At 40.3% G+C, this 20,892-nt stretch overlaps 1 protein-coding gene across 6 annotated transcripts in view; it reads left to right on the top strand.

The window, feature by feature from the left end:
• The first annotated feature begins 907 nt into the window (after positions 1-907).
• TBCE (tubulin folding cofactor E) overlaps positions 908-20,892 on the top strand; it is a 29,494-nt gene continuing 9,509 nt past the window's right edge. The window contains exons 1-7 of one of the 6 annotated variants that reach the window (XM_040598426.1): positions 908-1,036; positions 1,418-1,551; positions 3,458-3,542; positions 11,968-12,156; positions 13,255-13,343; positions 14,048-14,147; positions 17,066-17,168. In XM_040598426.1, coding sequence (XP_040454360.1) covers positions 1,452-1,551; positions 3,458-3,542; positions 11,968-12,156; positions 13,255-13,343; positions 14,048-14,147; positions 17,066-17,168 — 666 coding nt within the window. In that variant the 5' untranslated portion in view covers positions 908-1,036; positions 1,418-1,451. Of the gene's footprint in view, positions 1,068-1,417; positions 1,552-3,457; positions 3,543-11,967; positions 12,157-13,254; positions 13,344-14,047; positions 14,148-17,065; positions 17,169-20,892 lie in introns of all 6 variants that reach the window. The other 5 variants (XM_040598425.1, XM_040598424.1, XM_040598422.1 and 2 more) reach the window with 5 other exon arrangements.

The following is a 20,892-nucleotide window of genomic DNA, read 5'->3' as shown; positions in this document are numbered from 1 at the left end:
TGCTTATGTAAAACCAAGCAGCATGCTAGTTCCCAGGCAGGTGCTGCAGCAGAGGAACTCACTTCTGCTCACTGAGATGCCCATGTTCTCCTCAGTCCCCATCTACCAGGAGAGCACCCCAGCCATAAAATGTGGCCTTACTGCCTTTGTTCAACACACGGCTTGGCTTTCAGGCAAAAAAACGCATATTGCTTGCTTGCTTCCAAATGAGCTAAGCAAGCTCGGTTTCACTGGACAAACCGTTTGATTCCAGAGGCCCAGTCAAGGCGGCCTGACCAGATCAGGTCCTGTGAATTTGGGTTGCTTGATGCTGCATCCATTGCTTTCTTTTAATTATTAGTCAGCTACGTGCTGAATCAGTTAAAACAGTATCTTGCTCGTTGGCTTGTCTACACATGCTGCCTTCAAACCACCACGGCAGCGGTTCCCTGGGAGCGTTTTCCTGCCTCCCGACAATCCCACCGCAAATCTGCAGCTACTTCCGGGCTGGTCGATTTCCCCCCGCCCCGCCCCGGGCGCTCACGCCCGTGCACGGGGCCCTGCCTGGGCCCGACCGCCGCGCTCCGCACCGGGCAGGAGAGGAGAGATTCCCCTCCGCGGCGGCGGGTGACGGCCGAGACCCCCGCCCGGTGCCGCGGACCCTGCTCGCCCCAATCGAGCGCCCGCCTCTCGCCCCGCGGCATGCTGGGAGATGTAGTCCAGGGGCCGCGAGCCCGCGCGACGTGGCCGCCTCAACGGACAGCATTACCCAGAAAGCTCTACGGCGGCGGCGCGGTATGTCATTACCCCTGAAGGCGGTGACTTGAGCGGGGTCGAAGAAGGAGCTAGGCCAATAGCGGCCAAGCCAGGGCGGTGCTGGGGTCCCGAGGCCAATGGGAGCGCGCCGCTGGGCCGGGAGAGGCGGGGCGACAGCTGTCAGTCTGCGCAGGACGGAAGAGGGGCTGGGAGCCTTGGCTAGCGGCGGTCCGTCCCGGGCGCGGTTGTGCAGGGTGTAAGCCGGCGTGTGGGCCCGGCCCGGGGCTGCGCCTCCCGCCCAGTGCGTTACCGGCTGCTTCGGCCCAGAGACGGTGACTTACTGTCGCAGTAGCGGCACCTGGCGGGGCGGGGGGTGGCTGCCCGTCCTCCTGCGGACTGGGCCCGCCGTGATCTCCGCTGCAGCGGGTGCGCTGGCTGGAGGAGGGCGGTTTGCGGTCCGCGGCTTGGAAGCGGCCCCAAAGGAGGCCGCTCCGCCGCGGGGCCGCTCCCGCAGTGGCACTGCCGGCGGCGTGCGGGGGCTGCAGGGGATAGCGCTGGGAGGGCGAACCTTCACCCTCGGGGGCCCAGCGCGCTGCTGGGCGGGAAAAATGAGCTTAAGGGGTGTGTGGGGGCGGGGGGCTCCGGGCGGCCGCGGTGGTGAGGTGTGCGGTGTCTCTCGCAGGGCTGCGGCCGGCTCAGGCCGCAGGAGCCCCGGGATGGCCGCCAGCCCGCCCTCGGGGGCGCTGGGCCGAAGAGTCCTGTGTGGCACGGAGTATGCGACTGTGCGCTACGTTGGCTGCGTTCCTCCTACGGCAGGTAAACGGCACGGTAGTAAATATTATTTACGTTTAACGGTTGTTCTCAAAGTCCTAGTTCTCTTCTTAGTTTTTTAAAAAAGTGAAGTAGGATGTGGCATTTTACAGCTTGTTTTTTTCCTTGTTGTTCTTGTATAAATATGGCCGCTTCTACTCTAGATATCTTGTTGGGGGGTTTTTTAGAAGTCAGAGTTGTCAAAAAGAGTGCAAGAAGTACTTCTGGTTGAAATTGGTTACGTTTTTTCTTGCAACAGAAAGATCTTAGCACCTTCGTTTTTCAGTTAGTTTTCATGAGCAGTCTGTGCCCTGCTCTCTGTGTACTGGCGTGGTTTGGGAAGGAGAGAGGCAGGCAGCCACAAATCAACAGACTAGACACTCCTTTGATAGTGTATTCAAATTCGTGGGGACGAATAAGACTCAGCCCAGTTTGCTGAAAGATCTGACCAGTCTGATTGTGAATGCACTATGTGTCATCTTTGAAAACTTGTGGTGACAGGATGGGGAGATGGCTGATGCTTGGAAGGAGAATAGCTTTGCATCCAGTTCTAGAAGAGGCAAGAAGGGTGATCCGGGAACTGTAAACTCATCAGTCTCACTTCAGTCCCTAGCAATATCACGTAGCATGTTCTCTTGGAGTCCATTTCCAAGCCTGTGGAGGACATGATGTTAGTTGGGAGTACTTGACTCTTATAAAGAAGAACAAGTTGTGCTTTGTAAACCTAATTACCTTCTGTGATGATATGACTGGGAATATGGACAAAGGAGAATGGGGGATGTAGCATTCCTTGACTTTAGTAAGTCTTTTAGCAGTGTCTCTATAAATAATCTTATTTGGAAGCTGGGGAAATAAAAGCCAGATTAAGTGGATTGAAAGTCTGCCAGTCTGTCAAGTGGAAAAACAGTAATAGTGACTTGATATCTAATAACATGCGAGTCCTGCAGAAATAAATGCTGGCATCTCTATTGCTTAATATATTCATTAGTGTCTCAGAAAATGAGCAGCTTTCACCCTCAACTGGCCGGTGTGACAAAAGGTAGAATTGCAATCCAGAGCAAACTTTATGAACTTTAGGTTTGGGCCCAAGAGGTTCAAGAAGGATAAATTTCTCCAGGTAGTGTGAAATAAACTGTGTAGCGGTACAGATTGGGAAGCACCAGCAACTCACAGGGTCTGTTGTAAAGGACTTGGGAGTTAAGGTGGATACTGTCATGAATATAAGCCAACGGTGAGCTCTTGTCCCACGCAAGATATGTGTTGTACTGGGTTACCTTAGAATGATGAACACGGCCAACAAATCAAAGGAAGCTGGTGTCTGCCTCTGGGAGCAGGAGGTCTTGATAAAGTTGCACTTGGAATCACGTATGTGGTTTGGGACTGTCCTAGCTCAAGTGGAATGCAGATAAACTTGAGAGGATCCAGTGGAGGGCTGCCAAGGTGGTCAAGGGCATAGACCACATACGTGTGTTGTGAAGAGAGGTTGAGGAATCTGGGTTTGGTTAGTGTGAAGAGAAGATGAAGTGGCATCTAATAGCTGCAGGCAGCTGGATGACAGACCATTACAAAGATGACAGAGCTGAATTCTTACTAGCATTAGATTATGTAAGGGACAACGGCCACAAATGTGGCTGGAAGGGTTCAAATTGGACAGCAGGAAAATCTTTTTCTTTGCTGAAGTAATGCAGCACTGGAATAGCTGCCCAGGTAAGTTGGAATCTTTCTGTCCTTGGAGATTTTTCAAGATCTGGCAAAGTAAAGATTTACCTGGCTGACCTGTTTTCGTGTTGGTGACAATCTCCTCCTTTGAGAGAGAGGGTTAGGCTAGATGAACTTCAGATGTTCCTTCCAACCATGATTTCTCTGTCTATGATGCCATAAATTTGAAAATGTATCTATCATATTTTTTCAGGAATTTGGCTTGGTGTGGAATGGGATAATCCTCAGAGAGGAAAGCATGATGGCACGTACGAAGGAACACAGTATTTCAAATGCAAGTGAGTTGATTCAGTGTTGACGTCGTGCATATTGACAAGGTGGTCATGGGAGAATGTCCTTTTGCAATTTTGGTGGCAAACCAAAATTTCCGTGTCAGAGAACACCGCAGCAGCTAAAAGTTTGAGAGTTAAAAAAAGTAACTGGACAGAATTCATAGAAGAAGAGTCATCAATGGTCTTAAATTATAGGGGCTACTAGCTCAGTAAGTTCCTGAGCAGTGAAGGATGAGAGAATATTCTGTGACCATACCATGAAAGTACTTGCCCTGTTGTCACATTTTTCCCAACCATTTTCTATTGGCAGCTTTTGGAGAAAGGATGTGGCATTACATGGATGTTTGTTTTGACCGCTGGATCGCAGCCACTCTTACGTTAATGAGATAAAATGGAGAGATTTCTAAGTCTTTTTCCACCTCCTACTTTCCAAGGCTGGTAATAACTGTGAAAGGATGGTTTGATTACAGTTTGTTCCTAACTGTTCAAGTGCTCATTCAACTGAAATGAATCTAATATAAATTGAATTGTGTGACAGCGAGCACTCAGAATTAATAGAAGGATTTTGAAAATATGAGCGAAAGTGACAAACCAAGACAATAAATTAGAAGTTGTCTGTGGTCTTGGTTTTGGATGTGTTGTTGCTTTGGTTTGTTGGAAAATGTAAGAAGGCTTTTCTCTGAAATTAATTCATCATGTTAATGATCTTGAAAGAGTGAAAGTGAGAGGGTAAGCAAATCCTTTTTTTTTTTTTTTTTTTACCAACTTGCATGTAAATAAAAGTCATAAGAATAGCTAGGTGAAGTCCATCCAAATATTTGTCTTGCTTAGTTTGCCTGCCTCTGACATTGGCTAATAGCAGATGACTGGAGAAGTGTGAAAAAAACAAGAAAGGAACATGGTGACAGTTTTTGGGAGTCTCACTAGCTTTGGCTGGTCATGGTTCAAAGACGTTTCAGAACCAGAGGTGGAATGTGCATGTACATTGTTTTGCTCTCAATGCATGGTTCAATAGAGAAAACTTAGAAGAATTTCCTCCAAAATAATAATTAAAAGCATGCAGTAACAGCACATGCATTTGCTAACCTTTGAGCATGTGTTTTCCAGCTTGTAAAAATTCTGATCATTTCCATATTTATATTCTCCTATCTAAACATAGGGATATGATATGGAAGAGACTTAGAACTGTTGCTGTAAAATGTCACATAGAAAAAAAAAGATCACAATTATAGTTTCTATACTGTGAGGAAAGTAGGTCTAGTTTTATATCTTCCAGAAGGCCTTCTGGAGATGAATGGAATTCCCTGAGGTAGCAAAGGAGGCTGCTGAACTTGTATTGTGGTCTGTCTGACAAGCAGTTCAGGGCTTGTTAAAGAATATACTTCATCATCAGTTCAGGTCAAAACTGTTCTTGAGCCAGCAAGTAGAGCCATTAGTTCTCAGACCAAAGCAGCAGAAGAATTTATCTATTAAATAATTCAAAATTGAGAAGTAGCTATTTTGAAATTGTTTCTGGTAATTCAGCTGTAGCCAAACAGGCATAAACAGGGAAGGGGTAGGTTATGTTCAATAGTGCAAATCAGAACTCTTAGTCTGTATCTTAACTTCTGTGTTTGCGTAAGGTAAAAACCCTAGAGACCTCATTAATCAGAAAATGAGATGATAAGATCTGTTCTTTAGAAAAATAAATAAATTTTTAAAAACAGCTGTGAGGACTGGATATTTTTTCCCTTGTATCTAACAATAATAATAGTAATGCAAGGCTTAAGGAGGATAAACACACTTAATGCAAGAAAAAAAATTCAACGTTACTGGATTTTTCGTAGCGAAAGAATTGGAAATTATGGTCTTAGAGCAGCAATGTCTTTTGGATGAATGTATTAGCAGAAGTTGCTTCTTAAATGCTTTGAATTTAGTTGAAGCAGTTTCCACATTGAAGCTAGCTGTATTCTGCTGTAGGAGAAATAGTGAAAGTAATTGGCTGGCCATTCCGAATCTGGATGGAAGAAGCAACTGAACATGTTGGGGATGTTTTTCAGAAACTTGAGCGCTTTACATTTGTGTGTTTACAATGTTTATATACATGTGTATAGACTCTTGCTTTTCTAGCAACCATTAGTGTGCTCCCAGGAGATGAAAACTCAGATAGTGATCTCAAGTCTTGTTGTAAGAATCAACTTTTTGAGTGAAGCTGTGTGCACTCATAACAAATTTAAATGTAATGATCTTTAAACATGTTGTTCTTAAAATACCTGTTCTTTGTACTCTGCTTTGGTCCAATCAGAGAAGGTCCCTCTGGAGTCTAGAAGAGTAAATAATAGCTCTAGTCTAATAGTTCTGTAGTCAACCATAACTCACAGATGGAATTTTCTGTGTGCAAGCTCATTTGTAGTTCATGTACTAATTGTGAAGATGTAGGCAAAATCAAGTAAAAAAAAAAATGGTTACCTTATTTTATCAACAAGATGCTAAAAACCCAAACAACTCCACTACCTAAAATGTCACCTCTTTACTACTGCTGTTTGGGGGAAAGGGGGGTTATTTTTCTTTATATGATGTATATACATATATAAAAATAAACAAAATATTTATGTTGGGTTTTTTCCCTCAAACCTTATCAGTAGTGTCATTTGCTTACAAGCCTACTTTGCTCACTCCCTGAATTCTGATAAGCAGAAGCAGCTCCTGGAGTAGCTTGTACTATGAACAAATGCAATGAAAGGACATTTTAAAATTCTTTTTAAGGTAAATTTGAAAAGAATTTAAGAACATACATCTTTCAGAGTGACATTTCAAAAAGAGATCATAAGAGGAAAATAAAACTGAATTGGAGATACTCATTACCAGAGGATCTTCTTTGGAGTCCTTTTTTGAGTAAATCAGTAGGTCTGCTTACAGCTATATGTGGTCTTTGTAGTAAGTCTTTTTTGAAAATATGACCTAAACTTTTGTGTTTCATGGCAGTACATTTATCTGGGTCATATATTATGTGGTGCTAATTAAAGTTCTTAAGAATATGAGAACCAAAGAACAAAACAGCCATGCTTTGTGACACATAAAATATGCTGACGTCACGAGCATGTTAATCAACTCTGGATTAGCTGGAAATGGCCATGCTTACTCTAGTGGCATTTTTGTGTATTTCCCGCCTCCCACCCCAATAATAAAGTTTTGTTTATAATAACAGAAGCAGCTATTCCAGCTGTCAGTTGCAGTAGTGTATAATGTAATTAAAACAGGCTGTGTTCTACAGTTCCTCGAGAGAAATGAGGAGTAATCAAGCCTTTAAAATACTGTTAGAATTTATATACAGCTTTTGAAACATGAGTATGCTTCCAGGTAAGTTCTTGTCCCCCAGATCCATTCACAGTTACATGCACATGCTCCCCTGGGAGATGTGGGTTACAAACACACACATTTCCCCTGCACACTGACATGTGGGGTGTATGGGTTGCTCCCCACGATGTCTGTCCTTGCTGGGCACAGCCTCATTTCGGCATCTGGCCAGGAGGCAGCTCTGACTGGCCTGGGCAGAGATGTGCTGCTGGTGGGGTGACTTTTGATGGTGTCAAACCAGGTTTTGACTGCTACTCTGGTACCGCCTTCTTCCTCCCCACAGTTACAGACGTTGAAGCTTCTTTTATGCTTCCTGTCAAGTGGAGTGTGTGTGTCTGTCCCCACCACCCTTATCCCCGACCCCATTTAATCTGGCAGAAGGAACATCTTCTTCCTTAGCCTTCCTCTCGCTAAGTTTTGGGTATTTCATTCACACATAGTGTTTACACAGGCGTTGCTATTTTAGCAGCTGTTTTTATCGTTGCCGTTTTGCTGGGGGAGGTAATGTGTGGATTCCCTAGCAATAGATGACAACTCTTTACCTCACAAGGTGGGGTAACGTTCTGCTGTATCACATATTTAGAGTACTCTGCGTCATAATTGAAAGGGACACATTGCACCCTGCTAAAGAACATTGTTCTTACCAGATCACTTACCAGAGGAATCCTGATAGTTCAGCAGGCACTGTTACTAGAAGTATTGACCATATTAAATTGTAATCCATTTCTCCAGGTTTGACTTTCACAGCAAGCCAGAGAAATGGAGGGTAGTACAGAAAAGTTTGTTTCTGTAATGTTTTCAGCCTGGCAGAATTGCAATTGCTTCTGAGATCTTTGTGGTCTTTTTTTCTGCTTTTGTGTTACTAAGTTTTCTTCTGGTGGGAGCTTTGAGTATTTGTGTGGTCCTGAAATGCCAGGTTATTGTGGCAAAGGCATTAAGTGTTTTCAGTTTTTTCTTCTTCAGTGACTTTTATAAGTTGTGTAGGGACACGTTTTTAAATTTACAGACAGCAGTTGTGACTAATCAGATGTTACTGTTTGCATGAAACTTATGTTCCTGCCCAAAGGAGATCTGTTTATAGCAGACTATCTCTCCTTCAAGAATGACAGATTCACCTCCAGGAATATCTACTCAGGAGCACAAATTCTTCAAATACAAGAAGCCGTTAATATTATGTTGGCGTCTATGAAGAAAGAACGATTGCCATTTAGCAAGGGGAGAATGCGTTCCCAAGACTCCTATTAGTCTCAGAAGGTCTCTGTTAGGAAGTTTCGATTGTTTCACTGTGTGTCACTGTACCCGTCAGAGACTTCTGCTCTCTGCTGTCAACAGAAAAGTGTTGAAACGAAACTGTTGTCCCTAACCACTGTTCAAACACGTCCTTTGCACCAGCAGAACCTTAAGATAGCATCTGGAGCTGCCGATACCTTCCTTTCTTTCCTTGTTTTGTGAAAGCTCAGACTCCGCTTACCTGTCTGTTTGACTAAGGTAAACTTGCAAGAACTTCAAGTACTTGCTGATGTTTGCAAAGCTTCTGCTCTGCAGTCCGGAATTTGATACACCATAGCAGATGCGCGTTAGGTGTCACTTGTAAGCATTGTTTGATGCCACAAACTGTTACAAAACTGGAAGGGTTTTCTTTGCTGCACTGTGTAGATTCTTCTAAAAAGTCTAGTCTGTTGAGCATCTTCCCCTAAAAGGAAGAGATCTGTTTAGAAAAGGCATAAATGGGTTCAATTGGCTGTATTTTATGACACCTTAGGAGCTTGGTTGTGTGTGTGCCCAGTCATGATGCTAATTGCCTTGAGTTAATCATTGCAAACAGCTGGTACTGGGCAAAGAAGCCCTTCCATCCACCTTTACTGTCTAGGCTGGTAAAACTGAGATCTCTCTCCTTGGCTCAGAAGCTTGCTTCTGCAGTCAGACAGCTCGAGTGTGTAACTGTTGGCAGATTGCAGTTTATGTATTCCTGCATTAATCTTCAGGTACTGAGAAGTGGATGTGTGTGATATTCTGTAGCCTATAGAAGAGCCATCATGGACCTGTAATGATGAGGTGTGGCACCATTCTGTTTCACATTAACAAGGAAGGATGATACCCAATTTCCACTTCGTTGAAGGGAGATGGTTAACCAGTGGAAGCTGATAGCTAATATAAATTTTAATGAGTGTCTTTGAAGGGCCCTGGGTGTGGTGGCAGATGGGCTGTATTGCTTCAGGGTACTGAGTCATGAATAGGAAGTGTCCTACAAGCTGACTTCTGAGATTGGGGTCAGCCTCTCTATTTTGAAAGTCAGTGAGAAGTATCGGTATTAACCAGAGCCAGCTGATTGTCAGAGCCCCACTTGAGCGTATTCCAGATTTTCTGCTTAAGGAAATTGGGGCATATCTTGTACCAGATCATTTCTGCGCAGTGTATTGTCCTGGATGCGGGACATTTTGCACACATGGGAGCAAAATCCCTCTTCTCAGAGTTCCGCATGTTCAGGTTAAGTCAGGCTGATGAATATCCACAGGTTCTTCCATCTCATGATAACCATGCTGGATGACTCTTTGGATTAGGATTTATCTGTTTAGTTCCCAGTTATAGAGACGGATTGCTAATAGGTGTGCTTTTTCATGAGTCCAGGTGCTGTACATTAGTTGTTTGATTTGTACATATGGTTTGTACCATTCATATTCCCTAGCGTGAAAGTTAATACAGGCAGTATATTTTAGGGAAAATGAGTGACAGGTAAGCGACCTCTCTCCTTGAACACACAATCATTTTGCCTGAAAATAGGTTCCCATTGCAGTCTCCTTTTCCGTCCTTCTCTGTGACAGTTCTTGCAAAAGTAGATCAAATTAATGGAAAGGAATTGAAAAAGAAACTTAGGCTGTGGAATGGATTTGGGTATACATTAGGTAAGAGCATGCATAGTGCTTTGAAGGTATAGGAACAGGAGAGAAAAACCCTGCGATCTTGCTGTGATCAGAACAAAAAATAGAAGGGTTTTGAGAGAGATATGCACTTTACTTTTCCAGTAGCTTCAAATGACAAGGTAGCTCATTTCCTTTGCATTTTTTTCCTGGGGATAGAACTGGCTCCTGCAAAGACAATGAGGAAGGAGATGCTGATAGAAACGGTGACCAGAGAGGACAGAAATGGGCTTAGGAATGGGTATGGTGATGGAGAGACCCAAAGGGCTTGGGCAACACTGGGGATAAATGGCATGTGCAGGGGTCTAGATCAGCTCTGGGGAGAGGCTTGGGGAGAGCAAAGGAAGAAAAGGAGCAGAACTGTTGAGTGCAGAGGGATGGCGATGACAAAATGGGAGAATCGAGCTGATAGGAAAAAGGACAGGAGATGTCAGAATAAACATATAGCAGGACCTAGGGTGAATTACGGATAGACAAGACTACAGGTTTTCTTTCCAGGGCCCCAAGTAGAATCCTGCACTCTGCTATCTATGTAGCTGTTTGACTTAAATGCAAAAGTGATATACTCTGCAGGTAAGAGATGTTATAGTTAAGATGATGAAAACGTCATTTACTGTTTTAAGAAGTGGTGTTGAGAAAGAGTCACATAATTTTTACCTTTGAGGAATTGCAACATTTGAACTAGCCAGATGTTTGCAAGCTATGAAGAACTTCAAATGAGTGGAAGAAAAGACTTAGAAGAAGGTTACTCAATTGAAAATGTAGGACATTGAAAATGCCTATTGAACATGGTACTACACCCTGGATTTACATTCTCTAAGAGTATGTCTTTCTGCTTGCTTTGTCATCACTGTGCTCCAAACTTAGTCACTGGAAAACTAGACTGAAAATATTTTTGAAGTAAATAATAACTAGCTTTTTACCCAGACCCTTCTTTAGGATATGAGAGTACTTAAATAAGTATTAGAAATGTCAATGAATGAAACTGGCACAGGCAATTTCCGGTACTGATATTTTTAATAATTATGTGAATATATGGTGGCCAAGCTATTCCATCTACTTGTAATAGGTCCATAGGTTTCCGGGTCTCTAGTTACTGTTTTTCTGAGAAAATTTTGAACTCTTGTAGCATTGATGGTTTATATTACAGTTTGCTAATTAGCCACTTGACGTTTACATGATGTTTTGAAAAGAGGAGGTTTATTTACATAAGTGATTTCTTCCTTCTGGGTACTTTGCAGCCAGAGTCTGTACTCTTCTCAGCTGGAAGGCAGACAGGTAATCATAACTTCCAATTTTCTTCCTGCTGTTTTCTGGCTGATCCTCCTATCGGATCCTCCATCTGCTCTGTGATACTCTTCCTGCAACGTGTCCCTGCTAGTTCATCCTAGATACTGTGTTTCCTTCCAAACTTTGATAGAAATTGTCAAAGTGATTGCACAGCAAGAAATTGTTGTGCAATAAATTTTTTTTAGCGCTCAGGAAAAACTAAGAAATGTCTCATAGGACTGTGTAGAACATACATTAGCTGGATAATTCTTTTGAATATTCAGTTTCAAAATTGTTCCCGAGTTAGTATCAGAATTTTTAGAAGTTTGAGTTTGTATGAGAGTTCCAAGTGGCACAGTTTGCGTCTTGTGTCATTTGTGTGGATGGAAGGACAAGGCTGCATTCTCTTAGAATTACAAGTGAATTATTCTAGTCAAATGTAATGATGCAATGACTGTTCTGGTTATTCCTGTGGACCTTAGGCTGTGGTAAGACTCCAGGTGCATTAGTTTTATGATTTAGGTAACTTTGTGTCTGTCTGTAGGCAGAACCTTAATTTTCTGGAAGAATTATCTCATAATGAATTTGGAAACAACAGAGAAGTTGTTTCTGATAATGGCACTGGCACTGTAATTTTGATGTGTTAGTACATTTAGAGATCTGGTGCTTTGGATCTTGTGGCATCTCAAAATGTGAACTTACTGGGTCAAATACTGTCCAAGATACTGTGCAATTCTTACCTGCTCTTACTGAGTGGGAACAGTAATGTCTAAAGTTAGCCTGTAGAATTGCCTTTTGACTGCTGACATTCCTGGTATTTAAAAAAAAGTAATAATTAGTACTTTTGAGAATGGTCATTCTTACGATAACTTTTCATATTTCACCTTTTCCTGGCTGCTCTGTTCTAGGCATCCTAAAGGAGGATCTTTTATCCGGCCAAACAAGGCAAATTTCGGAGTAGATTTTCTTACTGCAGTAAAGGATCGGTACGGATTGAATGATGAGCAAGATGTTCAACATGGGACAGAGAATACATTAGTATTCGGAAAGAAGACTGTGGAATTTGTTGGCATGGATTCTGTTGCAGAACAGCAAAGGCAGGTGTAATACATATATATATAATATATGAAAATCTAAGATACACTCTCAGCAATTGATTAGTCAAGTAGTAGAGTTCAGCTGTAAGGAAGGGAGACTGGCTGCCTTGCTTCTAATATTGTCATATCTCCAAAAGTAAGCCAGACTGCTCTGTGGTGGAAGAGACAAGAAGTCTTCCTATTGTGGCTTCATAATTTACCTTTCTACAGATAGGAAAGAGCTTTGTATCACGTTTGAGTGTTCACAATCCTCATTCTGATTTCACAAAGTAGGAGATGATGATATTTTGGGAGGAATGAGTGTGCTAAATTACCGTGATATTGGCAATCATTATACACATGCATGGTCCTCTCTAAATGGATGTATTTTAGTATTTTGTTAACACTACAGTATTATATCATCTTTGTTTACTCATCTCAGTAATGATTTTGTAACTAAGAGAGGGAAGACGGAAGGTCACTGTACTGCTAGTGAAGAAGCCTTTCAGTCAGTTCACGTCATGTTCATTTATCTGAAAGGGTAAGAAAGGAAGTAATTTGATGATGTGTAACAGATTGCAATTTTAATGACCTCCAGCAGTAGAGAGGCATCCGTTCAGTAGGTGGCATTCTCCTTCTGAGCTGATACATCATAACTATTCTCCTTTTGTCTCCCAGAACATACTAACTAAGCAGTCAAAAATACTTGTTGTTGTTGTTTTTGTCTTTTTGGATAAGTGGTACAAAGAATGTCCAAATAACTTAGAACCTCTTTCAAAAAATATTACAAGAAACCTGTTTAACTTGGAACGTCTAATTGAATTCCAGCTTACATCGCTATATTTTGTCTGGTTTATCACTTTTCTCAGTTAGGTGAGGGTTTTGGGGAGGTAGGGGTTGTGGTTTAACTTCCTTTGTAGTAGCAACACAAAGGCAAAAAACAGAGCTGTATCTCTTTTTGAGTTAAGACAGACTACACTGTAGCAGTCTGCACATTGCTAATTCTAAAGGAGGCGATATGTATGAAAAGAAAATTATTTAGTTTTAACAACCAGGTATTTGTACAACGGACATATTTCTGTTTGAAGATTACTTAACAGAATATTCTTTCTCATTTAGCCGACTGAACCAACTGGTAGATATCTCAGTGCGTGAGTGTGCAGTGAGCCATGCTGGCGAGACAGAGGAAATCAGCAGAACGTGTGCTAGTATCCTTTTTTGCTATATTACATGAGATCACAAATAATTTACGTATTTTAGCATTCAAGAGTTCACTTCAATGATATTTGTATCCTTTTATTAAAAAAATGTTTTAAAATGCAGTGGCTATTTAGAAGCTTAATGCAGTGTTTACAGAGTTAGAAAAAAGTAGATGCCTACAGTTTTTGAGAGGGAATGCAAATTGTGGATAAAAATAGAAATACTGTCATAGGTTGCTACTGTGACTGTAATTTCAGAAGGCTCCAGCAATGGATTTTGGTTTGGTTTGGGTTTTTTTAAAAAATTTTAATCTCGAATAGATAAACCCCATAAAAATACAACTGATATGTTCTGTAGGCACCAGATGTTTCCAATAAATTACATATTCAATATACTGCATGTTGTAGCAAAACAGTTGTAGAAATACAAAGCAGGTGGTATTGGTTCATTTATAAGGACTGGTAAGAGTTCCTGTCAGTACAGAAATTAATCCATTTTAGGATTTGTATAGTTAAGCTCTTTTATAAAACTGTGAGCCATTTCCGTACCACAAATCAAAATATAATTTGCTGTAACTGAGCAGTAGTATCCCTTAGCTCAAACATGTAATCTATTTCTGTTTATTTGATTCAAAAACAAGCCCTAATTCTAATCTCTGAAAGATGGAGTTCAGATTTGAGATAAGTTCCTTTTTCTTAATGTGAAATTTCAGATATCAGGCATATAAATCTATCAAAAAATCTGGTATCATCTTGGGAGACAGTAACAGCTATTGCTTCTCAAGTTCAAAATCTGGAAACACTTAATATTAGGTATAAATATTCATATTTGGGTTTCTGTTCCTTTGGGGTAGGGACAAAAAAGAAGAGTCTCTTTTATAGATACAGGGTCAGCTTTCTAAAGGTAACTGGATGCCTCAGTACTCATTTTAATGGGAGCTAAGTTTTTTAATATTTCTTTTTTAAAATCTTGTCCTTCAATGACTCATGCGTGTGCTATATTTTTTAGTCATCCCTTTTCCATGAAAGACTAGAACCCTAGGAGTTCAGCATCTATGTAAAACTAAATTCTGGAGGAGTGCTTGGGACAGATGGGTGTTGATTGGAGTTTTGTAAAATTAGAAAAAGCACAGTTGTCTGAAAAATAGAATACAGATTTCAGCCATTAAACATTTACAGGAATTTAGGCATTTGTCAATGTGTTCTACATAACAGATTTCATCATCTTTATGCAAATTGGCTGGTTGGCTAGGGAGACAGATTAAAATGCACTCTAGGTTTTTACAGTGTACTGTAGACTCTTAAGCAGTTAGACTGAAGGTAAAAAAAAAATGCTGAGTACTTTTATAGAAACAAGGAGACCGGGAGTATAGAAACTTAGGTTTACAGCATTGTAAAATGCCCTTATACACTTAGGCAACTTCTAAGACAATTAATTCTCTTGATTTTTCAAGCTTAGTTTGCCCTGAGGCAGAGCTGACTTAACACGTGTTTGCATCCACATTGCATGTGTGCAGTGAGTCTGGTTGCAGCAAGGAGACCGGCTCGGCAGGAGAGGCAGCCGGATTTGCTGCATGCATGTGCAGCAGGTCAGGCTCTCTGGATGCTGGTGCATGGGGTCTGCGTGGCACTGGCAGGGGGTGGGGGCTCTGCTGGCAGATGGGCCACTCAGGAGAAGCCAAGACCTTGAGGTGGCATTGCTGCGGGAATTTGCAGCCTGCCTGTGAAAGCACTAGTAACACATCCTTAGCACTCAAAAATCTTGCTTAGCATTTTTAGTTAGTTTTAGTAGTAGCTATCCGTTTGACTTCTGGGTTTGCAAACCTGTTGGGTTTTTTTGGTGAGCTTAGGAATTTTTTTCTACATAGAAAAGCCATAAAGTAAATATATTTTCATTTTCTTTTAAAGTCATTTCAAGTGTTTCAAGACTTTATCTCTGGTTTTTATTATTGTTGATATATTCTGACTGCCCATGCAAGTCTTTATTTAGGAACCCACTTTTGTGGAAGAATGGTGCTTTACCAACAGTGTCTTGACACCAAACTGAAATACCTGTAATGCTTTAAACAAACCTTAAGTATCCCAAGGCCCAGTCTGTTCCTGTCCTGAAGTGATGCTGATAAGAGCTGTGGATCATGGTGACAGACCTAGGGGAAAATCTCTTAGTACAATAATGACATTGGAAAAGGAGAATGTTGTTAAATAAAGTTGCAATTCCATCAAAACAAGAAAGAATTCACAAAATAATTTCAAAAAGAGCATTTCAGTACACACCTATACGCTGTAGCCGTCACATGCCAGAATAATCTTGTGGCGTGAATTTACACAGTAGATTAAAGTTTGTAAACTGGTAGCATGCTAAGCCACTAATTTTGAGAAGTTAATGTTATAGCTGCAACTTTAGGAAGTTTGTTTTATTGTCAAGATTAGCGCCTCGACACTTTAAGCAGAGTTGGTCAGCTGCTTTGGAGGTCATGCTACTCTTTGAATACAGCAACAGGGCAACAGGACTCAAGGCAGAAACCCAAAATACGACTTTTTTTTTTTTTTTGAAGAGTCTTGGAGGTCTGACTTGAGGTTAGCAGCTTCCAAAGCTGTCATTGTACAGTGTAGCTAAAACAGTTGAAAGGGATGTAAGTTAAATTGGAATAAATAACAAGTTAATTTAGTAACAAAGTGACTCCAGTTTTTGTATTTGTTTTTAGAGTTAATGTGACGATATTATTTTTTTTAATAGTTATAGGTGTTCCATTTTCTTCAGTATTTAGCACTGAACAGCTGTTTGCTACCTGGGTGCTATTTGTAAATCTATCTTTGCCTAGACCATATGCTGTCATGATTTATTATTATCAGCATGCATGAGAATACAGGGAATTTATTTTGTTTCACTTAGAATAATTTGTTGGGTTTCATTGTTGAGAAGTATAGTCTAGACTGCGGGGGTTTCCGAAGTTATCTGTGGTAAAATTGGAAAGCAAAATGAGGTTGATGCTGGAATCTGAGGCTTATGACTAGAAACTGAAATAGTCTGAATTTGTTTTTTATCGTTTTGACCTCCTGTTTACTTTAAAAAAGAAAGCCATTAGCAGGTAAGTCTGTTACTGATTTTTTTTGTGCAAGGAATGTTGGAAGAAGAATAAAAGCAATTAGTCATCCGTCAGCTCTCTAAGAGCTTGTTTAAATAGGGAAAACTAACCCATAAGTATGTAAGTTTTAATTACGCTGAGAAATTTTTATTGTAATATACAGGCAGACTAGACCTTAGGAAAGATAAAAAAACTTTTGTTTAGGGGTGAGTAATGAATACTAATTTGAAGACTGAAGGTTTGAGAATCTTTTAACTATTCTATAGGGATATTTTGCTATTGAGAGTGGATTTTACATCCTTTTTTTTTTTTTTTTTTTACTGGGGTCTGGATAGTCATCTAGGGTTTTTATTTTGAATCAACACTAATGGGTTTAAACCCAAAATCTGACTTCTTGGAGGAAAATGGGGAAGGAGGCCACAGATGAATAAATATGCATTCATGAAGTAGGAGAGTGAATTAGGAAGAAAGGGTATGTTTCAATATAACTAGAAGGAAATTGTATGGTATTGTAAAATATGTTACACCTTTGCAGTGACTTTTTAATTTTGTGGCAATTGTTTTTGTCTTTAATACATATTTCCAAATTAGTGTCTTAAATAGATGCAATTATTCATTATGCTAATAATTATTCTTTTTACACAGTGAAAACAAAATTAAATTTCCATCTACATCAACTTCTGTATCTGGTGTATTTTCAAAATTGAGGATTCTGGCACTTAATCAAACTGAGGTTACATGGACAGAGGTAATAACCTTTCCTGGTTTTGTTTTTATTTATATTGTTAGGTTTTTGAGACAAGGAAAGCACAAGAAACATTTATGCGTTGTATTATTCTAGTGAAATGTAATCAGCCTTAGAAAAGGTGCTGTGGCATAACTATTAGTTACATGGTAACTGGCATAGTTCCTACATAATATAGGAAGTTGCATTGGCACAGGAGTCTAATAAGCAGCATTTTGCTTCATCTCCATTTGCAAATTGCCAAGTCAAGGTAAAGCAGTTGGAGTATAATAGAACTTCATTTCCCAGAGGTTTCTGTGAATGAAAACTTTTTGCTGCCTTGCAGTTATTAAAGGTTTATCTGCATTTTTATGCATGCAATAGAACAAATGCAAATGGAAAGAACGTATGTCATCATGACACGAAGTACTTGTTTTGGCATCGCTTTGCCTCAGCAGATTGGCTTTAGTATCTTTGCACATACTGACAGTTTTTGAAGTACATCGTGCCTGGTTATGTGCAACACAGATACAGCACTGAATAAACAAAGCTCTGACTTGTTTCAGGGACTGAAACAGGCAGACATGTAAATGACTCTCCCCTAATACTTTGTCTTATTAAGCGTGAAGTCCTGTTGTCAAATACGTTAGCAGTGGGCCTTTTTTCAGAGAGCAGGCTTATGAAGCACATCTCAGTAGTGCCACATTGCTTATAACGGCCTGTAAATTCCAGCCCATTATTTGGATTTCTTCAGGTTACATTTTGTGTGTACTGCATTGTGAAATTACCTGAATTTTCAATTTTTTGCTGCCAGCCACTATCCGGTAATAGAGCGCTTACCAAAACTGGGGTTTGAGTTAAATGGAAAGAAACTTCTTCCTTCTCTTCTGCAGCAGGGCTAGAGGAGGGTTGTTGCTATATTTTTGTTCAGTGGCCGTTCACTGTGCTCTTAAACCATCAGTGTGGTTTTCGCTGGGACAGTTATAATCCTTCCATAACGGCAGCAATATGAATAGTGAACTAAATGGAAGAATTAAGTGGCTACAAACACTTCAAATCTTGTCTAGTGCTCGTCAGAGTAAATCTGTGGTGTTTAAAATGTTGGCAGCTGCTGGTTTTGCAACTCTGCTTTAGCTGACAATTCATCATAGGCAGTAAATACATATTTTGTTCAGCAATCTTTCTTAGAAAATTGAAATTTGATTCATTCATAAGTACAGAGACAGAAGCCTATGCTTCAAAGTGGTGTTCCGTGGCAGCCAAAAAAAAGGGGAAAAATAAAGGGACTGGCCTGACATTAAATCTCTGTGAATAAACTCAAAATATTACTGCTTGAGCTCTATAGGGAGTTACTTTGAAAAGTCAACTTCTTAATAGAAAATAGTAATGAATATGATCCAGGGAAAAGAGGAATACAGTGATTGTTAATGTGAATATAAGCAAAGTCTGAAAATCCTAGAAATGTTTTTATTAAAATTAAAACAATTTGGTGGTGAACAGCATTTAAAAATAACTTGGCACCATGCGTAAGAATATATGGCATGGGGTTAGTTTTAAAAAAGAAGACTTGGGGTGGGTTGGGTTTTTTTTCGTTTGTTCCCCTGTTTTGAAGTATTTTTCACAGTAGAGGGAAACGCTTAACTGTTAAGCAGTTATGCATAAATCCACATTTACATGCCTTGAGGATCAGCTTTCCTAAAAGTTCTTTCATTAGTACATTATATGCATATGTCTAAATACAGCTGAGATTTCTATCAGTATATCCATAAAAGAGCTCATTACTGTCTAATTGTTGATTGATTGTTCAAAACATAACATATACCCTTCAAGGGGAGAAGTTGTGCTATGAAATATCCTACAGTTAGAAACCATTGACCTAGAAATTGAATTAATGCATTTGATAGTAATGAATTCATATTTATGGCTCCCAAAACCACTTTTTCTTTTTCAGCATGTACATCATAATGTTATAATTGTCATTCTGTTCTCGAACTAACATCTTATAAAATAATCTGCTGTTACACGGGGTAAAAGAAAAATCTGGGTTAGACGAGAGGTGCAGGGTCATGTTTCTGACACTGGCAAGTAGCAGGTAGTTAGGTAAAATTCTAGGCAAAGGGCAAGTGTATGGTAAGAGCTTCTTATAAAGTAGTCTGGAATTCCGGGACTTCCCGAGCTGGAGACTGTATATCTGTATTTAATTATTTTTTGTGGATTTTGTATTTCATTGTTTATCGAACTGTGTTAAGAAGCATTTGAAAATTTTGATACCCACATCTTTTAACATCAGTTTAATTATGTGCTGTATGAAAAAATACCCTTTTTGATTTTTGATCTTGCTGCCTGATAATTTTAATGTGTCTCAATATTTTGTATGCAAGTAACTGAGAACAGCTGTTTTCGGTTTCATAGCTTTGATGATTCTTGTTAAGCTGCTTTGTGCCTTTCCTATTTATATTACTTGCTTTCTGGGATAAAGAGACCAACAATACAAGAACATCATGGACTTACATGGTGACAATTGTTTCTTGTTTTCTTTGTTTCTTTTGCAGTAGGTTTTGGATTTCCGTTTTTCTTTTTGATCGGCAGTGGCTACTCCACTGGCTATTTGTCCCAACCTCCCCACCAGCCATCCCCAACAAGCCCCTGGTCTCCCCTGAGTGTTAATTTAGTGTTAGACCTGTGAGCTTAGTTTCTGTGGGAGCTGTTTTAAGCAATAGTTGAAAATTCCGCAATTGGAGTTTCTTAGGATTGTGATGTGACTATCATTTGGTCTCGGCAATTTTCTAATAATTTGGTCAGTCTATTGAAAAGGCTTCTGATACTTCAGTGTTGTGCAGTTTTTCTATTCCATCCGTCACAACGCAGGGCTTTTGTGGGGGAAGCCCCCAGAGGTTCCCTGTAGTAAATGTGCACTTAATTTCTCTTGACTCTTCAGGCTTCTTTTCATGCTTCCTCATCACTAATAGATAAACTCTTTTGGTCTGTCTTGTTGACGTAGGGAAACACTGTCCAAATTAAAGAGATAAAATATTGGTGTTTCCTGCTGTTGCTGTGGAGCAGGAAAAGTTGTTATATCTGAGTTTGTAATTTTACGTGTGTTGCAGATATGGCAACAGGATGGTGTTTCATAATTTTGGGTGTGAAGCAGTTAAGTCCCATATCATATGCCACCTACTTGAAGACATCTCAGTATTTTGTATCTAATAAGACAGTTATATATACATCCAGCTGTATAACTTCGTAGAGCTCTAATGGAGAGAATGAAGAACCGTTGATGAAAGGAGGCTTTTTGGTGACTAGGATAGTGGGCATTTACAGGAGAATCAGTTAGCTATATACATAACAAATACAATTTGATTGTCCAGATGGCTGAACTTGCACTGCTTTGTAACCTTTGTAACCTCCTGTAAAAACAGCCTTTAGCCGATTATGCTGTGCATGTGTGTGGCTGTGGTGCTGCATCTCAAAAACTTTGAATCTGCTAGCCAATTGCAAACACATTTTGAGAAGAGGTGGGAGCTTAAAAATAATTTATTACCTACAAGTTCCAAGAAAATAGGAATGTAGATGAAGGAAAGAGCCCCTCCTTAAGTTTCCTAACTAAGGAAGGAGTAGCAGGATGAGCTCACGCTTGATTTGTCTCTGGAGAATACACACAAGACAAACCTCAGTGAAAAAAAAAATTTGCAACTCACTGGCACAAATCTGTAGAAAGCCATTCAGTTCCAGTGCTTATGGAACTCCA

This window comes from Falco naumanni, chromosome 6, assembly GCF_017639655.2.
Source record: "Falco naumanni isolate bFalNau1 chromosome 6, bFalNau1.pat, whole genome shotgun sequence".
Classification (NCBI taxonomy): domain Eukaryota; kingdom Metazoa; phylum Chordata; class Aves; order Falconiformes; family Falconidae; genus Falco; species Falco naumanni.
The sequence above is the reverse complement of the archived record's forward strand: the minus strand, read 5'-3'. Positions and strand labels throughout refer to the sequence as shown.